Raw genomic sequence first — 24,605 nt, forward strand, 5'->3', positions numbered from 1 at the left:
GGTAACAGGGGGTATTCAGTTATGTTGATCTAGGGCAATGTTTCCTAAACCTCTTCTCGCTCCTTATCAACAGTGAACATGTTGCAGGCAACATGTCATTAGCATCTCACTCACTATTGCAATTTAGATTCTAGTATTGATGCCCACAAAACAGGTACCGATGGTGGGACACTAGGAGAGGTTTGAGCAACACTGATCTAGCATACTGGTTTCACGATAGGTCATGCAGCTATAACTAAGTGCTAGAAAAGGGGGACCTGACCTGGCTTCAAAAGTGGGTATGGTAACAACAGTACTAAAGTACCTGTATTAGTCTTCAAATTGATCTTGGAGTCCCTGTGGACCCCCAGGTATCCTAGGTCCAGGGTGAAGCTGTTTGACCTATTGCAATCAAAGGAGATACAATTGTTTGTTTGCATTTAGTTAGTCTTATGTTGTTTTTTTTTAACTTTATTATTATTTTGTTTTACATTTTATTTAAAATGGCACCCTTTTTTAAAACCATGTGCACCATTTAATTTCATCAAGTTTTTTTAGTTGGCACTGTAATATTTTGTCTCTGGTCTGTGATAATATTCCACCTCCTAGATTGTGACACTGTAGCAGAGTTACATGAGCTTCAGCCCAGTGTGAAGGATTTTGAAGTGAAGAATGTTATTGGACGAGGCCATTTTGCAGATGTGCATGTTGTCAAAGAGAAAGTGACTGGAGAAACCTTTGCTATGAAAGTGATGAAGAAGAAAGCACTACTGGCACAGGAACAGGTACTTGGGCGCTATATATTTCTTATTCAATATTTTAGGGATGCACCAATATATCGGCCGCCGAAACATATCGGCCGAAAATGGCGCTCTTAGCTAAATGCCAAAAGTGCAATTTTCCTGCCGATACATCGGCAAATCCCTGCGTTCTTTCCTCCCCGCTGGACACTGCTCTGTGTCCCAGCACGGAGGAGAGAAAGTGACAGCCGGACCGAGCGATGTGATCGGCCGGTGTCTCTCCTCCCACACCGCTCAGCCACCTATCACAGTCCGGCAGAGCGGTGTGGGGGCGGAGACAGCCCGCGCTGTCACAGGAGGCTGAGCTCTCCTCCCTTCTCTGCTCGCTCAGCCTCCAGTGACAGCTGTCAGAGAGGAGAGCGAGAGCAAACACTCAGTGATCAGTGAGTGTTTGCACATAATTGAGGACATGGTATGTTTACTATATCCATAATTATGAATGAATAGGAAGTGAGCTAAATCACCTCCTGTTCATTCATGATTGTGATTATAGTAAACACACAATGTCATCATGTTATCAATGAACAGGAACACTCAGTATGGAAGATTTCTGTTCATTGATAACAGGGGATACAGAAAAAGAGATTGAGGACTGTGTTCTCAATCTCTTTTTCTATTTTAAAAGGGAATTATTAGGGGTCTGTTTAGCCCCAATATTTCCCCGCAGCCCCTAAAAGTAAAGTAAAAAATAAAAATATTTAATAAAAAAATGAATTAATAAAAATTAAACAGTTTATAAAAAATAAAGATAAAATATTAAAGAAATTTGAAAAAAATAAAATAAAACATTTTCAGTTTCGGCCTGCCAATTGTTTTTATTTCGGTCTCGTTTCAGTTTGTTAATTTCTATTTCGGTGCACCTCTACAATATTTGCTAAGTTACATGGTTAACAATTGCTGCTGTACTGTGACAGTGGCGGGTGTGCCGCTGTCGGAGCACCAGAACAGTCAACGATCGGCTTCAGTCAACGATCGGCCGACAGTTTTCTGCCCAGCTACTTTGTATAATGGGAGGCTGCCGACAGGGCCACCCACGGAGTGAATTTTGGCCAGTTCATCAAGAATCGGACAAAAAACACTCTAGGGGGATTTTCTAAAACTGGAGTAGTTGCTCACACTAACCAATCAAGTTCTTTCATTTTCAAAGCTTAACTGAACAAAGCTTAACTGAGCAAACTGAAGCTCCAGATTCTGCTGCAGTTTTGATAAATTCACCCATCTGTGTATGGCCAGCTTTAAAGGGCTACCTTATATCCTCTGCTCACCCCCAAAATAGTTTACATTCATTATTTGCATAACATTCATGCATCTGTTAGGTGAACTCTTCTGTAGCAGTCATTGAGATATTTGACATTTATTCTTGTATGGTTTGTTGCCGCATGTTCTATGTACGGCAGTGCTGGAGGTAGAAGAAAGCAGCAAAATGGTAGCAGTTTTAACTGGTTTGTGGAATTCAGGTGCCCCTACACTGTGCGAATTTTGTCCGGTTTTTGAGGAACCGCCCCAAATTCGTACAGTGTGTGCTGCTGTCAGCACCCTTGCGGCCGACATCCCTCAATCAGCTGATCGACAGGAGCTGCCTGGATAGTCTTTGTACAACCAGAGCCGTCAGCCAATAGCTGCTGGCTCTGTTTGGGTATTCTGACAGCTGCCAGTGGCCGCTGTCAGAATACAATGCAATTAGTGGGATTCCTTGATCAACACACTTGTAATCAATTCTGTGCTGGAAAGTATCATTCCCCACTATCAACTGAAACATATATAATTGTACTTGAAATTATTTTAAACCTTTTTATGTAATGTAGTTTGGCTTTGGATATAGCAGCTATTAAACTGAAATTTGGTAAATTTGAAGTTCATTTTATATATTTTTTTATTTTAAATCTGAATAACATGTTATTATGTCTAGGGAGAATTCAAGAGAATAATTTCTGTCACCTGTTTTAGGTTTCATTTTTTGAAGAAGAGCGAAGCATATTAAGTAATCACACAAGTCCATGGATACCTACATTACATTATGCATTTCAAGATAAGGAGCACCTTTATCTGGTGAGTGACATATTAAGTTACAGGAAAGCTTATTGTCACTGGCATGATAATATTATTGTAGTGGTAGTATACAACATTTACCTGAGCAAATGGCATCGTCAGATAAGCTGTAGAAAAATACTTAAAGAAGGACATGAAGCCAAAACTTTTTTTTTTGTTTTGTTAAGGGAGGGTTAAGGGAGCTTTTTTTTTTGCCAATTGCATTCCTTTGGGAGATTTCCCTTCACTTCCTGTCTCACAGCCACAACAGGAAGTGAGAGGAAATCCCATCAAAGGGAGGGAAATCTCTGGTGGTCAGTAGAGCCACCAAAACTAGTGTACCTATTGAAGATTTCCCTTCTATTCCTTTTCAGATGACAACCGAAAGTTTGGGATTTTCTTAAAGGAGAACTATGGGGTTAGGGCTTTTCCCCATAGTTCTCCTTAGGTTAACGGGAGGACACAAACTAGCATCCTCCCGTCACCATAAGCTCAGTATACCGCAAGCTACCGCTCGCGGTATACTGAGACGCCGCAGCTGAAGTGGATCCCGACAATTATGTCTGGATCAGCCCAGCTGCGTGAGTGACAGCTCGCTCTGCCTATCTAGAGGCAGAGCCAGCTGTAACCGCCCCCTCCCCTGTCCGTTCCGCCAGTCAGCGCTGGCGGATCGGAGCGGGGAGGGGGGAATCCATCCCCTCCCCTGTCACAGCAGAGAGCCGTGATAGGATCGAGAAGTGAGCGAACGCCGGTATGTGTTCGCTCACTTCCCGAGCTACTGAACCGACATGTGACAATCTCATTGTCACAGGTCGGCTAGAACTATGAGGTGAGTGAAGAAAAGCACTCGCCTCATAGTTCTCCTTTAACAGTCACCAGGGCAAATAGAGAGGACGAATCTCCGGGGGGACACAGACAGCAATAATAACCTGATAAGTGTTCTAATCCCTCTCTACTGCATTCAAAACTTAAAAAAATAAAAAGCTTCATGCTTCATACAGTGCTTGTGGTGCGTTGGCTGTCCATTCACAATGTTCATGCATGTATGTTAAGTTACTGCAAATGATTGCTACAGTGTGAGTTGGCCCTAAAGTAAGGGCTGGACAAACTGTAGCAGTCAAAAATCAATGGTAAGCAGCAGCTGAACGCAAATATACACAAATCTGAGAGGCTACAAATGTACAGGGCCCTAGGCTCCTCCCCAAAGGCAGCCAGTCTGCATTTGGGGATAAGTGTACAGCCCTGTATGCATGCAGCCACTCGGATTTACATATATTTGCATATATATATATATACACACACACATACATACATACATGCTGCCTGTTTTGATTTCTACAGGCTGACTGGCGGAGGGAGGCTGTATGGTGCACCTGTCACTCCACGCAAAGAAAATACAAATTATATGCTATATGGCCATTTACTGACGTGTGCATGATCCCTTAAACGTCATGTTGGTTCATATATTGAACTGGCTGGTCTCTCAGTTTTGTTTCAGCCAACCCTCATTAATTTAGGATAATGCTTGTTTAATCGTATTATCCAGAATTAAATGTACATTTACCTACAACATCCTTACTTACAGTGGGAATACATAAAAACAATTCTACAATACAATATATTCTATTTTTAACCTTGCTTTTCTACTAGTATCTGATGTACCACAGTATTACATGTTACAGTAAGCTAGAGGCAGTAATAAGTACTTTGACTCTGTGTTTTTATACTGCATAAATATAGCATTGAATCTTGTTTGTGAAAGCATGATAATAATTGTGAAAATATTCAACAGGTCATGCAGTACCAGCCTGGAGGCGATCTGCTGTCTTTATTAAACCGTTATGATGAGCAGTTTGATGAATGTATGGCTCAGTTTTACTTGGCAGAATTAATTCTGGCTACTCATAGCATTCATCAGCTAGGTTATGTACACAGGTAAGTTTATTCATGGCTTAATCGGGCTGAAGTTTGTTTTCCCACTCTCTGTTCCCACTTCTCAAGAGCAAAGGGTTATATGGTATCCAGCCTTGGTATATTTACCTGTAGTGATGAGCCTGGGCTTGGTGTGAACCCAGTTAACCTGAGTTTGCCCAAGCCTGCTCAAATACTGTGACTGCCTCCTCTCTACCTAATCAGTTGTGGAGAGGTGCATTCCCTGCCCCGCAGCTATATGTCAAAAAGGGGTGGGGAATGCCTTCATCGCAACTACCGCCACCGATTGGGTCAGGATGAGGGAGTGGCAATCACAGTTTTGAACAGGCTTGGGTGAACTTAGGCAAACTGGGTTCACACCAAGCTCAGGCTCATCTCTAGTAACTAGTCTCCAAGGCCAAGCACTCAGAACAAAGGAATATTCAAGGTAGAAAACCTTTCTATGACCTTCCCAGTGAACCAGCCCATCTGATTGCAGTGTGTCGCACAAAATGTGGCTCTACTGGGAAAATACTCATCCAAGGTAGGACATAAAATATAAAAAAGAAACATACCTTTTAATTACCAACCTGAAAGCTAGAATTGCTTTTGCTTATGTTATGGGTTTTGAAGTTTAATCAAAAGTAATTATGTTTTACAGAGACATTAAACCAGAGAATATTCTCATTGATCGGACCGGTCATGTTAAAGTTGTAGATTTTGGCTCCGCAGCAAGAATGACTTCAAATAAAATTGTAAGTATGCCAGGATTCTTCAAGTGTGCTTGTATCTTCCCAGACTGATAGCTCATGAACTTCTCTCCTTGTACGTCAGGTGAATGCCCACCTTCCTATAGGTACACCAGACTACATGGCTCCTGAAGTTCTCACAGTGATGAACGGCGATGGAAAAACCACTTATGGGCCTGAATGTGATTGGTGGTCTGTTGGCATCATTGCGTATGAAATGTTTTATGGAAAAACTCCATTCACGGAGGGAACCGCAACAAAAACCTTTAATAACATCATGAATTTTCAGGTGTCTCAATCTTATTAATCATATATGTAGGAAGTAAGTAAACACTATTCCACAGAATTTCTCAACTTTTTTTTTTTTTTGCAGCGTTTCCTAAAATTTCCAGAAGAACCAAAAATCAGCAAAACCCTTCTAGACTTGATCCAAAGCTTGCTATGTCGACAAAGGGAGAGATTGAAATTTGAAGATTTATGCTGTCATACGTTTTTTGCTAATGTTAACTGGGACAATATTCGGAACAGTGAGTATGCGAATACAATGTTTTATGTCGCATTGTACTGAAAATGTTTTATATTGTTGCACATGAAAGCCTAGGTATCACAAAAGATGAGTCACGTTCTTGAGATTGTTATCCATCTAGCCTATTATTTGCGGTTTTAAATGTATTTATTTATTTTCCTTTTTTTGTTTTACAGTGGTAACAATTTCTAAATAGCTGATCTGTGCTATGAATATTTCTATACATTTAGCCCATTTGCCATTCAATTTTTCTCTTTTAATGGAGGGAATTATTTTAAATAGCTTCTTTGGGGTATTTTCTGTTCTCATAGTATTGCTAACCTAACCTCCCCAGTTAACTGTGCTATTTGCCTTTGTACATCTTCTTGTCCCTATGTGCTTTTAGCTTGTAACTCCCGTTCACCATGTCCACTTTGTTCAGAGCAGTTATGGCCCTAGCACTACTAACTTGCTGTATGCTATCTCCAAGCAAAAAGATACCATATTCTCCTGGTCTTCACGTACAGAGTCTTCTTCTCTGTTCTTTAATGGCTAGGATGGGGTGATGCGACTCCCAAACATGCGCACCAGAATATCTTTATCCCAGGACCCAACACTGAGCAGCTTGGTGTTTTTTTAATATAAGCAGTAGCTTACTGATGGTTATATAACTCTACTCCTCCCTTTTTATCTTGTGGAGTAAGTTTGTTTGTATTTAAAGCAGAACTTTAGGCAAAAGTCTTAAAGGAGAACTATGGGGTGAGTGAATTACACTCATCCCGATAGTTAGAGCCGATGTGTGACATTGAAACTGTCACACGCTGGCTATACTGATCGGGAAGTAAGCGAAAGCATACTGCAGATCTGCTCACTTCCCGATCAACCCCCTGCAGAGAGCGGTGAATGTGAGTCACCTCTCTCCGCAGGGATTTCACCCCTCTCCGATCCTCCATCATTGACCTAGAGAGGCAGAGCCAGCTGTCAATTAGCCAGCGTGGTGGATCTTGACTGTATTGTTGGGATCAGTCATGGGTGCAGCGCTCTCAGCATATAACGGGCAATAGCCCGCTATATGCTGAGTTTTGGGTCACGGGGGGACACAGTATATGTCCTCCCATGACCCAAAATACAATTATGGAAAAAAAAACCTGTCGCCCCATATTTCTCATTTTTAATCTCCTGGATTTCCATTGTGTGCCCCACATAGATGTCTTATTTTTTTTTAACCTGCAAGCACATGCTGTCTGCACAGTTAAAACATTTCCTTCCCATGAAACCATGGTAGACCGGAACTGCCAGAGTGCTGACTTTTCTCCCAGTCTGAGTGCTGCTGTGTAGCTAACATTTTGACATTAAAAATGGGCAATTAAGTGCCCAAGTGTTGGTGGTCTGTTTGAACTGATTGTTCCCCTGCAAATAATTTAGTAAATGCTTACCTCTGTTGGTTTCCTGGCCCATTGTATTGCTTTCACTAGCCAAGCCATATGTCACTTACAGAACAAAATTCTGTAGTGTATTAGTGTGCTTTACCCTCACTTCCTGTCCTTCCCTGGAACACCTGAGACCCAGACAGCAGTAAAAACCTCCTATGTAGTGCGGTCCTAACTCTAACCTATGAGAGTCTCCATCTTGGAGCACATGTAGCAAAAGATAAAATTGAGTGCAGGTGCGGCTGTCACATATTCTGCAGAAGACGTGTATCTAAAACCTCTGTTTTTAACCTTAGCGGTTAGACAAGTTTTTTTTTGCATGCTGGCTGGTGAGTGTGCTGGGAAACTTTTTGCTGTTGTACTGTATAAAGCCCTTCCATGTGCACCTTGCTTTAAAGCTGGTAATAAGTTGATGAGTGTGTTTGCCATTTGTTTTGCTTGACTGACATTTTTATCTTTTGCTAGATGTGCTCCAAGATGGAGACTCTCATAGGTTAGAGTTAGGACCGCACTACATAGGAGGTTTTTACTGCTGTCAGCAAAAGATAAAAATGGGTGCAGGTTTGCCAGGAGGCAGTCCAACCCCCTTAAAGGCACAGGGACACACAAGGGACCCCACACATCACAACGGCAGCTGAGACCCCTAATGTGTCATTGCACCAATATCAGTCAAGCAAAACAAATGGCAAACGCACTCATCAACTTATCACCAGCTTTAAAGCAAGGTGCAAATGGAAGGGTTTTATACAGTACAACAGCAAAAAAGTTTCCCAGCAAACTCACCAGCCAGCATGCAAAAAAACAACTTGTCTAACCGCTAAGGTTAAAAACAGAGGTTTTAGATACACGTCTTCTGCAGAATATGTGGAAGCCGCACCTGGACTCAATTTTATCTTTTGCTACATGTGCTCCAAGATGGAGACTCTCATAGGTTAGAGTTAGGACCGCACTACATAGAGGTGCCTTGGCGAGGCTGTGCGGCTTTCACATTTTCTGCAGAAGACGTGTAACTAAAACCTTTGTTTTTAACCTTAGCGGTTGGACAAGTTTTTTTTTTTTGTATGCTGGCTGGTGAGTGTGCTGTGAAACGTTTTGCTGTAGCAGTAAAAACCTGCCAGAGGTTTTAATCCTTTTGACTCTGCTTTAAATGTAAAAAAAGTTTTTGTATATCTGTCTGAATTCCCTTAGTGGATATTCCTGACATGATGGCCATTGACACTGGGGTGAGACGTAAGGACAAATCTCCTCAATAGGGGCACAAAATCTAATAAAACCTGACAGAGGTTTTAATCTGCGCCCATTTTACCCATAAAAAAAGCAAGTTTTGGCTGCATTGCTTGGTGCGTCGGCTGTGGTTCCATGACCTAAATGTGACATTAAGGTACATAACACATGGTGGCCCTACATAAGTTCTTACTTCAGAAAAGTCTTTATTAACTTGGAGACCAATGTTCTCTATGCTCCAGTGGGCTGCACATGGCCTGGAATTGCAGTATTGCATGAACTGCTCTTTATACAGGTAAGCTTTAAAAAATTGTATCACCTTCATGCATCCATCCACTGCACATACTGTACATTTATTTGTTTTCTGTTTTCTAATTTATCTGTGCTTTGTCATTTATGGCTGATAATTTGCTTAGTAATTGCAGATCAAAAAGCATAACTAAACTGTCAAAGAACTTCATATACATGCAGTATGACATGTGTACTCATACCCGTAGGGGGAACGGAGAGCTCTACGGTGCAGTAACTATATCTGCCTCTCCAGTAAAAAAAGAAATTGACATTGCTTTATTGCCATGATGATAATAATAATTGTTCATAAATGTCACTTTGAGATGTTTTCTTTTAAAAATACAACAGATTTGTTAGGTGCCCTTTCATGTGGTTTGAATAACTCTGATTGATCTTCTTAGAAAGCCATTCTGAAGTTTCCCATAAACATCATGCATATAGTTACTTCTGCTCTGTTGATGACAGTGGATGACAATATACAGAAATAGAACATTCTGCCTGGCAGCACCTCATAAAGCTGAAAGGCGTGCAAGTGCTATACTGTATCTGTTCAGAATAACATGTCTTCTTAATGCATTTGATTTGTTCAATTGCACCTGTGCCCTGACTCTGAAGATTGTGTTATTTAAAAAATATATATTTTTTTTAAATAATAAGATTTTATTTCGATTTTGCAATATACAAAAGTACAAAAATACAAGAACACAGGGGAACATGATACAGACACGTCCGGTCATCCACCTAGCCCCATCGTATGCATGTACATGCCATTTCTTCAGGACATGCGCAGTGGGTAGATATGCATATGCTCCATCAACTAATACTCTGTAGTCGCATGTAGTGGGGCTGTCGCACATATCAAAAGGCAAGCACCTTATATTGTGTACTGCACACCTCTCATGAAGTGCGTGCGTATTAAAAAATATTTTTAACAAGTAAAAGAGCTTTAACCCTTTCGCTGCCATGGACGTATGGCATACGGACCTACAAAAGTGCTTCCAGCTGGCCAGGTCAGTATGCCATACGGACCTGGCATTTACAGTTCTACTATAAGCTGATGACCGCTATTATCAAAAATACCGGGCGCCCCCCCCCCCGGCATCTGGAGTCTCTCATCCCCCCCTGGAGCCATCCCAGGGAGGGATGAGGGACTCCATGGATCCCCACTGCTTGTAGGGTCTGTGGCAGCGGGGATCCATTAAAAAATCACAATGGCTTGGCCAGCTGATTTGAAAAATGTTCCGGAGGGCTTGGCAGCGAAAGGGTTAAAACATACTATCTCTGATCTTTCTAGCTGTTTGTACTGAGATGTATTTAATTTTCAAAGATCTTTGTTGATCACAACAAAGAGTCTAAAGTCTGGTACCAGTTGGTTTCTAACAGCTTATAAAATATGCTTTGAGGAGAACTATGAGGTGAGTGATTTTCACTCAACCTCATAGTTCGAGCCGACGTGTGACAATGAAACTGCCACACGTCGGCTCAATAGATCGGAAAGTGAGCGAACACATAACGTCGTTTGCTCACGTCTCGATCATGTTCCTGCAGAGAGCCGTGACTGCCACTCACAGCTCCCTGCAGGGATTCCCCCCTCCCCTCTCTGATCCTCCAGCGCTGACTGGCAGAACGGATGGGGGAGGGGGCGGGTACAGCTGGCTCTGCCTCTAGATAGGCAGAGCCAGCTGTAAATCAGGCAGCTGGGTGGATCTCGACAGTAATGTCCCGGCTGCGGGATACTGAGCTTTGGGTCACGGGAGGACGCTAGTTTATGTCCTCCCGTGACCCCGAGGAGAACTATCGGGAAAAACACTTACCTCATAGTTCTCCTTTTAAATCAGAGTGCTGACAGTCTGCTAGGATTTTGGTGCAATGAAAAGTAATAGAAAAACCTTTATGATTTAATTTCCTCTTGTAAACTTTGAAAACAAATTTTCCCACAATACCTATAGTTACAGGGAAAATTGGGCTTGTTTTAAATAGCTTTTCTGCTTGTTGACAATATATAAATACTTTAGTGTGCATAGTCTGGACACAGGTTCACTTTAAGTATTTTAGTGCATGAACACTTTGAACACTTGATATTTTATTTAGTTCTATATCTTAAGTGAACTGTGAGTGGTAAGTGATTAAGGGAGGTATAAGGGTGCCACATCCCATATCAGCATTTTCTAATGTAACAAAATACAAAGGTGGACGTTGTATGTATCCACACGACCGTCATGCGAATTATGCTGCAAATTAAAATAAACGCTTTTATTATTCATAAAAAAAATTAATAACCCAATATCCACTTATATATGAAACTGGTGTTAGTTGATAAGAGAGGTATCTGGAGGGATATGATATGCTCAATGCGTTTCATGGTCTCAAACAGCTTCCTCAGGAGCAGAAGTGCAATAAATATATTTGTGAGGCTTGAGTCGAATACATAACATCCATGTCTAACAGGTTCCCCAACAGATCGAGTGTTGGTGCCTCAAAACAGGTGGGTGGGTGCCAGGACATACTTGTTGCAGCCTCCAACATGGAGGCAGATATCCCCCCAAAAATAAACAAGGAACCGCATGGAGTCAAACACTAAGGACATAAATGCAGCCAGATCATTCAAATCAAAATCTTATAGATGGTAGGACCCAATAATGTTGCATAGCCATCTCTCTCGCTTTCGCTTTGAGGGACGGCACCTCTTTGGCCCTACACTTGATGCTGTTGTCAAGGATTCTGCAGGTGGCCAGAGGTCAATGTAGGAGCTCTGGGAAGAGCTAGGCTTCTTCTTTATCTACTTCTGCAGTGGGTGCCCGCAGACCCTCAAGTTCACACCTAGGCGATTTATCACACGAAACAGAGATCTGCATGTAAGTCAATTAAGGCTGTTCACATCTTTGCTTTGCGTTGTGCGGCCAAAATCTGCTGTCGCACAAAAAGGTTTGGGTTTCATTAACATCTCTATGCATTGAAAACCGCGCGGTTTACAAAGCACAATCGTGCAAACAAAAATGCGTGCAAACAGCTCACCAGCCGAGATGTGAACCTAGCCTTTGACTAAAAACCTTATAAGCTGTCTGGGATTCAGTATCTGAGACCAAATAAGACAAACCCTCCTGTAGCATGAACGTGCACGCCATTTCTACAAGTGGGGCTGTTTGTGCATCCTTGCAGGTCTTTGGGTAGTTTCCCCTTCAGGCATTTAGATGCAGAAATTTCTCTGTTAGGATTACAGGCTACCTCCTAGTCTTTGGTATTTACTTTGCTTCAGCGCTACCACACAAATTATTATTCCTCTCACCCCTGGATCCCCTGCTCCAGTCCCTGTGTCAGTTTGGCCTCTGGAGCCTCCTAACCTCTCAGAGGTACTGGGTACCCTTTAGTGTTCTCCCTCTCCAGTGGGATTCCTTGACCCTCTGAATTAATGTAGACCAGTTTTGACTGTTCCTTATCTGGATAGAGATCCACAACTTCACGGTTGCTGAGATACTTCTCAGAACATTGACTCCTGTGTTTGTCCTAGTGCTTTTTCCTGACATCCACATTGTGGTATACTCCGAAAGCCTTGATTACGGAGAGTTGGTTTTTTAGATCCTGCCAAACCACATCAGCCCAAGGGGTCTCAATGCCTGCAGGATCTGACTTTGTCAGGTTTCAGTGTTAAAAATTGTCACCTGTCTATGATGATAACCATCACACTCCCTTGCTGCAAAGGTTCACAGCATGCCTATCTTTCAACCTCTCATCAGACAGAGGGTTGCCCCGCTCTCCTTCTTTTTTAGCATTGGCTTTGGGGGACTCTTCCTTCAATGGTGGCTACCCTTCTCCCATCTCTTCTCTGTCCACTTAAGCCCCCTTCTTTACTGTTGTGGGTTCAGTTCCTGAGCAGCCCATTGTTTTGGTCTCTATGGACCTGGTAGTCCCTGGTTGTTTTTACTTGGCTTATCCATCAGGTGGCTTGAAAGAGGTCTTCTCTTCTTCAGAATCATCAGAATCATGTTCTTCAGGGCTGCTGTCTGGTACCCTAGAACACGTGGGTTCCTTTTCCACCAGGAAAGGTAGCCTGGCTTCTGTGCTGGATGATACCATGAGTGTTTGTCTTGCTCACACTTTTTCCCTGCAAGGAAATTCTGTGGGATCAGGTTCCTCTCTACTTCTGGTCATGGAGTAGAAGCCCATGCCTATAAGTGCGCCTCTGGTCTTTTGCTGCAGGTGTAGGTTTTCCGGTGCAGGCCAGTGTATTGCTTAGCTGTCGGCGGGTAGAATACTCTGGTCCAGTGCTGCAGATATCCTTGGACTAGTACAAGTAACGTCTGTACAAGTTTGAGGGACTTGTCTTCCTTTTGAGAAAAGTCCTTCGGAAGGATTTCCCTTGTTTTGCCTCCAGTCAAGTGACTTTTCTTTCTATATTACTAAGATGCCTGTGCTTTGCAGAATCTGTGGGATCAGTATTCCTTCACCTAATGCTTGAGGTTAGTAATAGGCAGCATTGGTCTTTAGCTGGATTCCTCTGCAGTACCTCTTAACTCCAGAGAGGCTGCATTAGCTTCAACCTCTGTTTTACCTGGATGTTTCCATCTAACCAGTCTGGGGCTTGAGTCTCTATCCCATTCCCTTTCCATTCTGGAGGGGGTTCATCCCATGCTCCCTATGTTGTTTGTTAGTTATGCTGACATTGTGGGATTACATTTTTGAGTTCCTTGGCGGACTCAGGAGTCACATCACACCTCCTTGAGGCTGATGCAGGGTTTTTCATCCTTGTAAGTCTTGCTTAGCAAAAGAATGTAGTTCCGTGTCTTTCTCAAATCAGCTATAAGGTTGTTGTACCATTCTATACTGATTTGTCTATCCCCTCTTTTTTTGTTTAGGTTTCCAAGTGGAACCTGTTTCTTTCAGGGTCTTGACCCTTTACCTTGTTGATCATATTACGTTGTGGATCTTTTTCTCCCAGTCATTATTGCTCACCTGTTTTGGTGGTTTCTGGTGTATTGGCTGCTCACTGATTCAAGTTGTTGCTCCTTCTGTATGAAGTCATCTTCCTTGGCTGTGGCCCTTCTTCCTGGTTTGACCTTCAGGTTAATTCTCTATGCTCTCCTTCTGGTTGTGCTGGGGGCTTGGTCGCCTCCAGTTGTTGTGTTGCTCACCCCTCCGTTGGACTGTTTTTTGAAGGGCCTGACTGTATTTGAATTCTTGTGTCCCTCAATGGTTGAGAAAGAAAATACATGTTTTTTTTTTTCGCTCCATAAGACGCACTTTCCCCCCCCCCCCAAAAGGCAGGCAAAAAAGTGTGTCTTGTGGAGCGAATATTCCCCCAGGTCTCGACAATCTCCTGCGCCCAGAGCCGGCACTACCCTATAGGCAGGTCAAGCAGCCTGCGGAAAGATGCGACTGGGAGGGGGCCCCTTTTAAGATGGCCGCATCGATCACACCTGTCAGCGCTTTCTCTTCTCCCAGCCGCTGCAGCTTCAGAGCAGCCAGAGAGGGAGGAGAGAGAGGGAGCGCTGTCAGGTGTGATCTGAGCCGCCTCTCTGAGCAGTGTGAGCGTGTGGGGGTATATGTGCATGCAGAGCCGAATTTGCCAGGGAGCAGAGGAGCGGCAGCTAAGTTCCCGTCCCCCGTCCCAGTCTCGCCCGCTCTCTCCCGCAACCCCATCCCTGCCAGCTACCTTTCACGCCGCCGGACAGCCGCAAATCCTCTCTGGATGGAGTAGCTCTTTTTTAGACACAGGCAACACGGGCAACAACCTAGGTGCGTCTTATGGAGCGAAAAATACAGTAATTTAGATGTTATCCCAATTTGGCTGTAAAGTGGAAATTCACTTTAAAGTGATTTTTTTTTTGATCAGACACAGAAGAATGTTGATATTTCCAGTTCAATGCATTTCTCTGACTTTAAATAAAAGGTGGAAAAAACTGCTGACTTTCCACTGCATTCCTCGGCTATTGCATTTGTAATGTGTTGCAGTTTCAGTGTGGTGCAGATGTGGTTTACACATATTACCATTCATCCTTATGGAAAGTATTATTTTGTTCTAGTATTATGGCAGTAACACCTAAAATGCAGCAAACAGATTTCAACTTAACGTATCAAAATGCATAGATGTGAATGTAGCCTGGAATACGTTTTGCAGTGTTTGTCTGCCCTATGGTGCTGTGAGTTGTAAATTTCTATGTATTCCAGGTTAGTTGTGTGTGGGTGTTTCTTTTTTAATAAAAATAAAACTTGGTGATTGTACCGTGTGTTTCCCACCTTCAACAAGAGTACGTTTTGTGTCTTTCTCAAAGCAGCTATAAGGATGTTGTAGCGTTCAAAGCTGCTTTGTCTTTTTCAGCATGAAGTAGTACCAAAAGATCTGGCTGGCTGTGTCTAAGTGAAAAATCCTCCCACGTTTTCCTGGGTGGTGGTGGTAGTCCCATTGGCTTGTACAAAGTAAACAAACGTATTCAAAGTAGTGTTAAACTTTCAAACTTTTTTTACCGAAATGAAACCAGATCAAACAAATATATATTGCCCAGCAAAATATATTTTCTTTATACTTTTGACCAAGTACTTACTGTCATCATGTTTCCAAACAGCTGCCACCAACTTTTTCAGTTTTGCTTCCCTGAATTTCCTGTTGAGTACAAGATCACAAGGGACAGAGCAGTCTCCAGCAGCTCTTTTATCTACTAGCTTGGAAGAGGGAGGGAGGAAGGAGGAGCAGGGAGAAGTGTTGGAACTTCTTGCACAGCCTCACAGAGAAACACAAGCACACAGTCTGATATGCTTGCTGCACATTGGTTGAAAACAGGAAGGAAGCCACAGCTTTATGCTCTACCTTTTTCCATACAACATACTATATACCATAGATATAACAGAACTTATAAACACTGCCATCTAGTGACCAAAATTGTATACTGCAGAAGTTGTTGCTCTAAACACAGTAATGTGTATTCTAACAAGAAGGGAAATTGCTTGCCTTTCTGTGCCTGTGTGTTTGTGGAAACACACACAGCTTACTAGCACACATAAGGGTGGCTCCATAGGATCCTGTAAGGGAGAGAAGCCACCCTAAAACAGGATATCAAGGCCAGTGCTCAGATTCTGCAGGAAGATAAAACTTTTAAAGTCAAGAAGTAGCATCCATTGTAAGTGATTTAATCAGCATGTGAAATAACTTAAAACCTTTCTTATTTTAATATCACTTTAACCACCTCCCATCTGCCCAATGTAGCAAAACGGCTGGACAGGAGCCTTGTAGATGCAGGTGGGTGTCTTTAAAACGTCCTTTGTGACACTGCCCGCTGGTGCGAGCCGCCTGGCACGCAAGAGCGGGAAACTGTCAAGATTTGAAATAGCCACCAATGGCTGTTTACATACAAGCGGTCCAGCGTCTGTAGAGACGCCCGATCACTTGTATGTGGTAAATTCGTGCACCTCCCTCTCCTTCGTCTGCTCCGTTCGGACCCAGGAGCGGCATTGTGGCTCTGTGCAGTGAGAACGGAGTGAGGTCAGTACACAATCTCCCTCCGATCCCCCCCCCCCCTTCTTGTCTACAATGTCTCCATAAAGAGGACCTGTCACTGTAATTTGATACCACATAGGGGTCTTTTTAGCCCCCCATTGTGATATAAATAAAGTTGTGTAAAAAGAATTAGTCACACACACACACACAAAAAAACAAAACACAAAAAAATTATTTTAAAGTCCCATACCCCCACATACACGCGAAAACGATGATGACGTTGCACGTTACATATCATTGCCATGAGCCGCCATAATGATGCCATTACCTGTGCTAGGTTCGCATGACTGTTGTGCAATATACCTGCTTGCCTTATTGGATATAAAACAAGCGGTGATTATTTCCAGTATCCCAATTTGAAATATTGGGCAGGCTAGTAAAGGCGAATTTGATTAGGTTGCGATGGGTTACCATATACCACAATGTTTGCACAATGCCAACATAGATAAGCTTAGGCCTGCTCATAACATATTTCAGTGTTTCTCATTTTTAATAGCTAACCTTGATTTCCTCTCCTGTGGGCATACGATGGTGATTCACGCACACAAAAAAATTGATATCTTTCTAAATGTTCCATATTTTTGAATGTCACCCTTTCTAATTAATTTCCATGGAATAAGCTTTTTAACCGTTAAGAGTATTTTGCTTCTGAATATGCGCTCACGCACAGGCTTGTCACATGTTTATGTTTAGTTTGACAACTGGAAAATATCAAGGCTGGTTTCAGTGCGTAGGTGGAAATAAATATATAACTGGATATATTCCTGTTTTCTCATTGGCAGATAGGTGCACGCGGGCAGGCCCATTTACACCTAATGTGTCGCTATAACATGTACACATTTACTGCTATTTTTTTTCCCCCCTGTCTTCTTTTACTTCAAGTGGCTAATTTAATGATTTCTTGAGATCTGTGCCCTTGTGCGTATACTGTGTGAACCGTGTAGATGGCTGTAATGAAGACTGCTTTGCAACCAGTGGCCTCATTGAAATTTAAATTGACCTGCTCAGGGCTGCCTGTGCTGCTTCTCTGATTCATTGTTCCTGCTCAGTGTGCAGAAATGAGATGCTGCATTCCATGGCCTAAGTGACCCTAAAAAAACAGCAAACAAGGCTATTTTCTTTCTTTAGGCAAAATCTGGAGCTGTCTGTGAGCCGGCAGTAAATATTTTCTTTGTTTTATTAAATAATTTAAAATAATGGCAGCATTGAAGTTGTATCTGCCAGCATTATATTGTTTGTGTAAGCCGTGCCACAACAACCGCACATATGTTTTTCCTTTTTTTTTCTTTTCCCCCATCAGCTTGATTTGAAACACAGTGGTGAAATCTAGATGACAGCCTCTGTAGAGTGGGATATTTCCCCCCTTTTTTTTTTTTTTTCTTCCCGTATCCTTATTGGCCCAGTAGAGATTTATTCTGGATCCATGGTAACCGTATTAGAACCAGGAGGATGTTCAATATCACAATGCTTCCTCAGGCTGCTATCTCAGGAGCCGCTTCATGGCCTCTCCAGGCAACACGTTGTGCATTTGCATGGCTCTTGAAATAGATGGATCGACACTCCTTCAGATCTCAGGCAGCCGTAAAAGTGAAAGGATTTGGTAATCTCTCAGTATGTGTATATCTGCTAATCTTCTTCTGAATGTTTGACATCTCATACCTAGATACCATCTTGTCGTCAGCAGCAAGAATAATAAGAAAGCAGGACACATCCTCGTATATTAGCAATGTAAAAATATGGCTATCGGTTACTTTTCCTAGGCAGGTGAAAGAATCCAGGGAAACGAGTAGTGTTAGAGAGCGGATGTTCCTGCGCAGAGGTAATGGAGGGGTTAATATCTTGTTGCTGTAATAGATTTCATAGCAGTGACTCAGTCTGCCAGTTCCTGAGAGAGCACAAGCTGCAGTGCTGGTGCAGCTAATGAAGCAGGTTCCTGGGTTGTAATCCTCATTTCTCTCATTCTGACCAGCTCCTCCTCCATTCGTTCCTACCTTAAAGTCTGACGATGACACCTCAAATTTTGATGAGCCGGAGAAGAATTTACGGGCTGTACCCTCTTCGCGCCACCTGAACGCTGCAGGTTTCTCGGGCGAAGATTTGCCGTTCGTGGGCTTTTCGTACATCAAGGCTCTTGGTGCATTCACCAAATCTGAGTAAGTAAAAATGAATGAGTGACTGTCCTGACTTGGCTTGGAGAATGCAGGTTGATATGGCCTGCAGTGGTGTTTGTATGCCATCTGCATCCCACTACCCCTGCTGACATGAATACGTATACAACGAGCTGGATCCTTCCCTTTTCCCCTGTAGTGTTGCTGCTGTACAGATGATAGAATTCTGAGTTTCACTTAAACGTCTGACATGCAAGCTTTATATAGCCTAAGGGAGGTTTTGAAACAATCTAAAATTAAACCAAGTGCCAACCATTAAAATATAAAATAATGAAGATGCCATTTGTATGTGTCAATGTTGTATGGAACACAAGAAGCCTCACAATCAGTTTGTGGGTTGCAACCTCCTTGCTCCTTTAACACAAAGATGCTGTAGATCACTCCTTGCTATTAACGTTTGTACCTTTTAAAAAACAAACAAACCCCTATTGCATTGCTTTTTTTTATTATGGCAAGTGGGTACCCCTAGCAAACTTTATATAGGATGGGTGGTTCCCTTATTTCAGCGTTTAACACCAGTAAACATGTTGTAACGCTACGATCAGTTTGCACGGCATGCTCTTGAGCCGCGTCGCTGATGACATAATAAGCTCTTCATTTGTTAAGGTTATGACACCTTCGAAAAAGAGAGCACATCAAGGTTTTCTGATGGGTGTTTGATATTCTATACAAGCAAATTCATCTGCATAGTTCCCGCAGCAGTGCAAGTGTGACACATCTACATTGTATCAAGTGTAGCAGCACTTTAATAACCTGGCTGCTGTTATGCAATCACTGTTTATGCATTCGTGAGCTTCATACTAAATTGCCCTTCTATTTTGAGACTAGTCTAGGACGTGCGTGGCAAAGATTTTTTTTTTCTCCCTCTGACTCAATATTAAAAAGACATGAACAAAAAGCTTAGAATGGATAACATGCTTTTTTTTCCCTTTCTATACTCTGCCCATCATTATCAGATATTTCAAACTTTATTATACTTGTTTATACAAGGGAGGGTTTCTGTGATATGAACCCTTGTGACATGTGGCCCACAAGGACCAATCGGATTCAATTTCATGTCATTTTTCAAGAGCATGCTTTAAAAATACAAAACAGAACCCGTTTGGCTGCTTCCACTTTTCCTTTTTGTCACTCTACTAGATTACAATGTAAACAGTAACATTTGATAGCTCTTTTCGCCTGTGTTATAAGTTATCTTCAGATTATTTGAACATGTGTTAATATATTGATCTGGAGCTTGAGTGATATAAAGCACAGATTTGTTTTTTTTGTGGTTTTTTTTTTTTCTTTCATCTCCAATGTCACCTGTTTTCCCTTTCACTATGTAAGGATTAGTTAGTGTTTGTCTCACTAGATGTGATTACGAGCCAGTTTATGTTTACAAATGCAATGTGATTTGGAGCGTTTCCTTTTAGGTGACTTGGGTGGGAAATTGTAGGTTAATACACACCAAACTGCAGCATGCAGGGTACTTTCAAAATGCATTTGCTTTGGAGAACAGAACCCAGTGACATGAATGGATCTATAAAGTAGACATGCAGTTTGCCTAAAACATGTACTGAGAAAATGTGTAAGTGCATTTTGTGACCTGACAATGCTGGTTGTCTGACAGTCATGCTGATCCAGTTTCTTTAGTACTATTTGAATAATTAACTCCATAACTAATATGCAGATCCTGAGTTCTAGCTCCACTCTGATTTTGGCTGCTGGATACTTGTTCCAGGTTGGTGGCTTAGAATATTGTAGCCAGAGACAGCCAGGCAACTAACATTTTCAAAAGGATGTTAGCCCCTGTATTTTTCAGTACAGGTTTCCTTGAACACCTTCCCTATGCAATTTGCATGGAAATAATGCAAGCATTGCTCCTGAACTAGATTAACTTTACATGACTTAAGTTAATATTTTGTTGATTTTCGCCTGAACTCGTTCAAATGTAAAATTAATATCTGTATTTCAGTGTAAGGCATAATTGTATTGTTCTCATGGATTTTACGTTTTATTTTTTTTACTCAACTGTTCAAGAAGACAAGATGGGTTCTTTTAAGAAAGCTTTTCTTTAATCTACCTATCTTCATATGGGATTGCGTAGCCCACTACGTCTACTTGCAATTTTAATTTAGCATCTTTCCTGAGTATAAATATAAATTCTTTGAAATAGAAGGAAGTAGTTTATAATTGTTAATGTAAGGATACATCAAACAAGTACCCCAGAATGCTGCTCTAGGGAATCTAAATGATTAAAAACAAAACTTTTATTGACAATCATAAGTAATCGGTACTGCTAAACAAGAGTCATTACTATATAATATAGCCTAAATCCACTCCCAACAGGTCGTTCACAAATGACAAAGCACGCAAACAAAATATACATTATATTATAACATAAAACTGAGCACTTGTATCACAATTAATGACTATCTACATATACACTATATTCCCAAAAGTATTGGGACGCCGGCCTTTACACACACGAACTTTAATGGCATCCCAGTCTTAGCCCGTAGGGTTCAGTATTGAGTTGGCCCACCCTTTGCAGCTATAACAGCTTCAACTCTTCTGTGAAGGCGTCCACAAGGTTTAGAAGTGTGTCTATGGGAATGTTTGATCATTCTTCCAGAAGCGCATTTGTGAGGTCAGGTACTGATGTTGGATGAGAAGGTCTGGCTCACAGTCTCCGCCCTAATTCATCCCAAAGGTGTTCTATCAGGTTGAGGTCAGGACTCTGTGCAGGCCAGTCAAGTTCCTCCACCCGAAACTCGCTCGTCCATGTCGTTATGGACCTTGCTTTGTGCACTGGTGCGCAGTCATGTTGGAACAGGAAGGAGCCATCCCCAAACTGTTCCCACAAAGTTGGGAGCATGACATTGTCCAAAATGTCTTGGTATGCTGATGCCTTAAGAGTTCCCTTCACTGGAACTAAGGGGCCAAGCCCAACCTCTGAAAAACAACCCCACACCATAATCCCCCCTCCACCAAACTTTATACTTGGCACAATGCAGTCAGCCAAGTACCGTTCTCATGGCAATTGCCAGACAGAGAAGCGTGATTCGTCACTCCAGACGACACTTCTCTAGAGTCCAGTAGAGGCGTGCTTTACACCACTGCATCCGACGCTTTGCCTTGCACTTGGTGATGTAAGGCTTGGATACAGCTGCTCGGCCATGGAAACCCATTCCATGAAGCTCTCTACGCACTTCTGTTGTGCCAATCTGAAGACCACAAGAAGTTTGGAGGTCTGTAGCTATTGACTCTGCAGACAGTTGGTGACTTCTGCGCACTGTGCGCTTCAGCATGCTCTGACCCTGCTCTGTCATTTTACGTGACCTACCACTTTGTGGCTGAGTTGCTGCTGTTCCCAGTTGCTTCCACTTTGTTATAATACCACTAACCATTGGCCATGGAATATTTAGTAGCAAGGACATTTCATGGATGGACTTCTGTAGTTGCTGGAAATGTGCTTAACTTTAAAAAAGAAAACCAATGCAGTAGCTGCATCTAAGGACTTGTAAACTGCAATATATTAAATTTTTGTTCATGAGTTTAGTAGTCTTGTACCGTGTTAGACATTGATTAATGCAGAAAGTTTGGAGTTTTAGGTGATACCCTTTATTGGTCAACTTAAAGTGAAGCGAAACTCAGGAGTTAAAACTTAAAACTGCATTCAAGTACCTAAACTATTAACAAAAATGTATTTTATTTTTGTATCACTCAGCTGTAGATTCTCAAATCATCTCTGAGTTCATGATGACACTGTCCTTCCTTCTGGAGGGTGGCTACTTTTGTTCCCCATGGTCGCTGTGTGTTGTAAAGTAGCCACTGCTCCAAGCTCACTCCCGTGATGGACTACAATCTCAATACAAATGAGTAAACTAAGTGCGAGATTGTAGCCCAACACAGGAGCGGGCTTGGCCCTTCTTCAGGCATTATACAATTCATACATTTATGGTTATTCTGTTGATGTATGTTTAATAGTAAACATTCTCTCAAATTACTTTGTGCAAACAATTATTTTAAAAGGAAGGTGGCATGCCCTGTTGGTCATAAGGCCCGAGTTTCTAATATCCTAGATTAATTGTTGGTGGATTAAGTAGGCAGCTCTTATGCTTTATGTAAGTCTGGTTGATAGTTGTTTGTCAGTAATAAAGGAAAATGAATAAATCTGGATCTAAAATTAGCAGTGGTTTACATAGTTATCTGATTGGCGGGTGGATGGATCTTATTGTTTTAAGGTGATAAATGATGAATGTTTGAAAATGAGCAGATATTCACATCAGAATAAATGGATTGCTAATAATCTGGTCTTCCCGCATGAAAATTGTTATTATTTATTTATGTTCTCTTCTGTAGGTCTATTGTGTCTGGCTTGGACTCTCCAGCCAAGACGAGCTCCATGGAGAAGAAGTTAATTCTCAAGAGCAAAGAACTACAGGACACACAGGACAAATGCCACAAGGTATTTAAACCAGCGCTTGGCCTTCCTGTTTGCTGCAGAAATTTCCTTCCAGTGCATTCCTGGGAATCAAGAATTTTTTTTATCCTTTTGGGGCGTAGAACACTTTTTTTCAGCAACACTGTGCCAGCATACATCCCTCAGCTTGAAAACCCTCTTTAAACTCTAAAGTCTCATGTGGCTTCTCTGGATCTCCCACATTAAATCGTGTTTAGGAAGCCTCTTCTTTGGGTGAGGAGGACAACTTTCTCCATCGGTGGAAACAATAATCTGATTTCTGTGAGGTCTTTCACTTTTCTCAAATAAAAAGACTTTAAGGCCTTGTGCATATAAATCCTTAAACATTACGCATTGTACATAACTTATGATCTTGGGCAAAGCAACTGGTTGGAATCTGATTACCCCCACATATTGGAGACTTTATGAAGGACTCATATGGTTTATTCTTGATTTATGTGATGATGAGGCAAACCGTCTTCTCATCAGAGCTGGATTTGGGATAATACTCAAGGGACTCAAGCAGGTGAAAATGACTGTCTTATTGAAAACCTGTGTGCTGTGGGGATTTTCTTCGGACTGTGTGTATTTGTGAACAACAGCCCTGTGGATGACTTTGTGAGCCCACCAGTAGAAGAAGTGAGCTCGCTGTTACCAGTTCTGTGCACTAGTTGTGGCATTATGTTGTTCTCAGTTTTAGACACTGGTTTGGGCTCTCGGTGAGCTGGTTAAATCCTCTTTTTATTTTGTGTATGTTACAGATGGAGCAAGAAATGACTCGACTACATCGTCGAGTGTCTGAAGTGGAGGGTGTTCTCAGCCAAAAAGAAGTTGAATTAAAAGCATCTGAAACCCAGAGGTCTCTCCTGGAACAAGACCTGGCGACCTACATCACAGAATGCAGCGTGAGCATCACAGCATATCCATTAGTGGATAGTGGATATAATGCCCACATACTCCGTAGATTGCTTAGAGATGGTCTCAGGGTGTATTAGAGCCATTCAGGCTTTATTTAATAACCATGTTAAAGTATCATTGATGTGCAGTAACCAGCAACAATTAATCTGAGACCTGCTTTTATAGTTAAGTGTAGACAAGCTAATGAAAAGCATCTGTGTTATTTGTATCCGCTATTCAGATGTTGGTTACCATTTTCTAATCTGCACTAGAAAATATGACAGCTTGTATCTCTTAGGGCTAGTTCACACTAGATGCAGTTGTCGTGCAGTCCCTTCAGTTTGGCTTCTGCAGCCAAAATACAACACAATACTTTTCTATGGAATTTCTGGTGCTCTATTCACACCAGTGCAGTCTGTTCCGATGCAGTCAGAAAAAATACAGCTTTTATCGGATTGCACCGAAACGCATGCAAATGCACCTTAAATCCCATTTTAAGCACCCCCCAAATAAAAACCAAACACGCATCAATTGCGGTACAATCGTGGCAAAACGCATTGCAGCTGTACAGACGCACGCAGTTCTGGTGTGAACTAGCTCTTACTTTACCAGCTATGCCGTCTTAAGCTAATTGGATCGTTTAATGGGATATGTAAAAAAGTGGACATTGACATATAAGCATGGACA

At 42.0% G+C, this 24,605-nt stretch overlaps 1 protein-coding gene across 1 annotated transcript in view; it reads left to right on the forward strand.

Annotated features, from left to right (window-relative positions):
- CIT (citron rho-interacting serine/threonine kinase) overlaps window positions 1-24,605 on the forward strand; it is a 114,821-nt gene that overhangs the window by 12,234 nt on the left and 77,982 nt on the right. Inside the window, exons 4-12 of the mRNA XM_018572389.1 lie at window positions 589-764; window positions 2,727-2,828; window positions 4,600-4,742; window positions 5,380-5,473; window positions 5,553-5,756; window positions 5,841-5,994; window positions 18,376-18,559; window positions 22,922-23,027; window positions 23,783-23,926. Of these exons, the coding sequence (XP_018427891.1) occupies window positions 589-764; window positions 2,727-2,828; window positions 4,600-4,742; window positions 5,380-5,473; window positions 5,553-5,756; window positions 5,841-5,994; window positions 18,376-18,559; window positions 22,922-23,027; window positions 23,783-23,926 (1,307 nt within the window). The remainder of the gene's footprint in view (window positions 1-588; window positions 765-2,726; window positions 2,829-4,599; window positions 4,743-5,379; window positions 5,474-5,552; window positions 5,757-5,840; window positions 5,995-18,375; window positions 18,560-22,921; window positions 23,028-23,782; window positions 23,927-24,605) is intronic.

The sequence above is a fragment of the Nanorana parkeri genome, unplaced genomic scaffold (genome assembly GCF_000935625.1).
Source record: "Nanorana parkeri isolate BGI_ZX_2015 unplaced genomic scaffold, ASM93562v1 scaffold2016, whole genome shotgun sequence".
NCBI classification, from domain to species: domain Eukaryota; kingdom Metazoa; phylum Chordata; class Amphibia; order Anura; family Dicroglossidae; genus Nanorana; species Nanorana parkeri.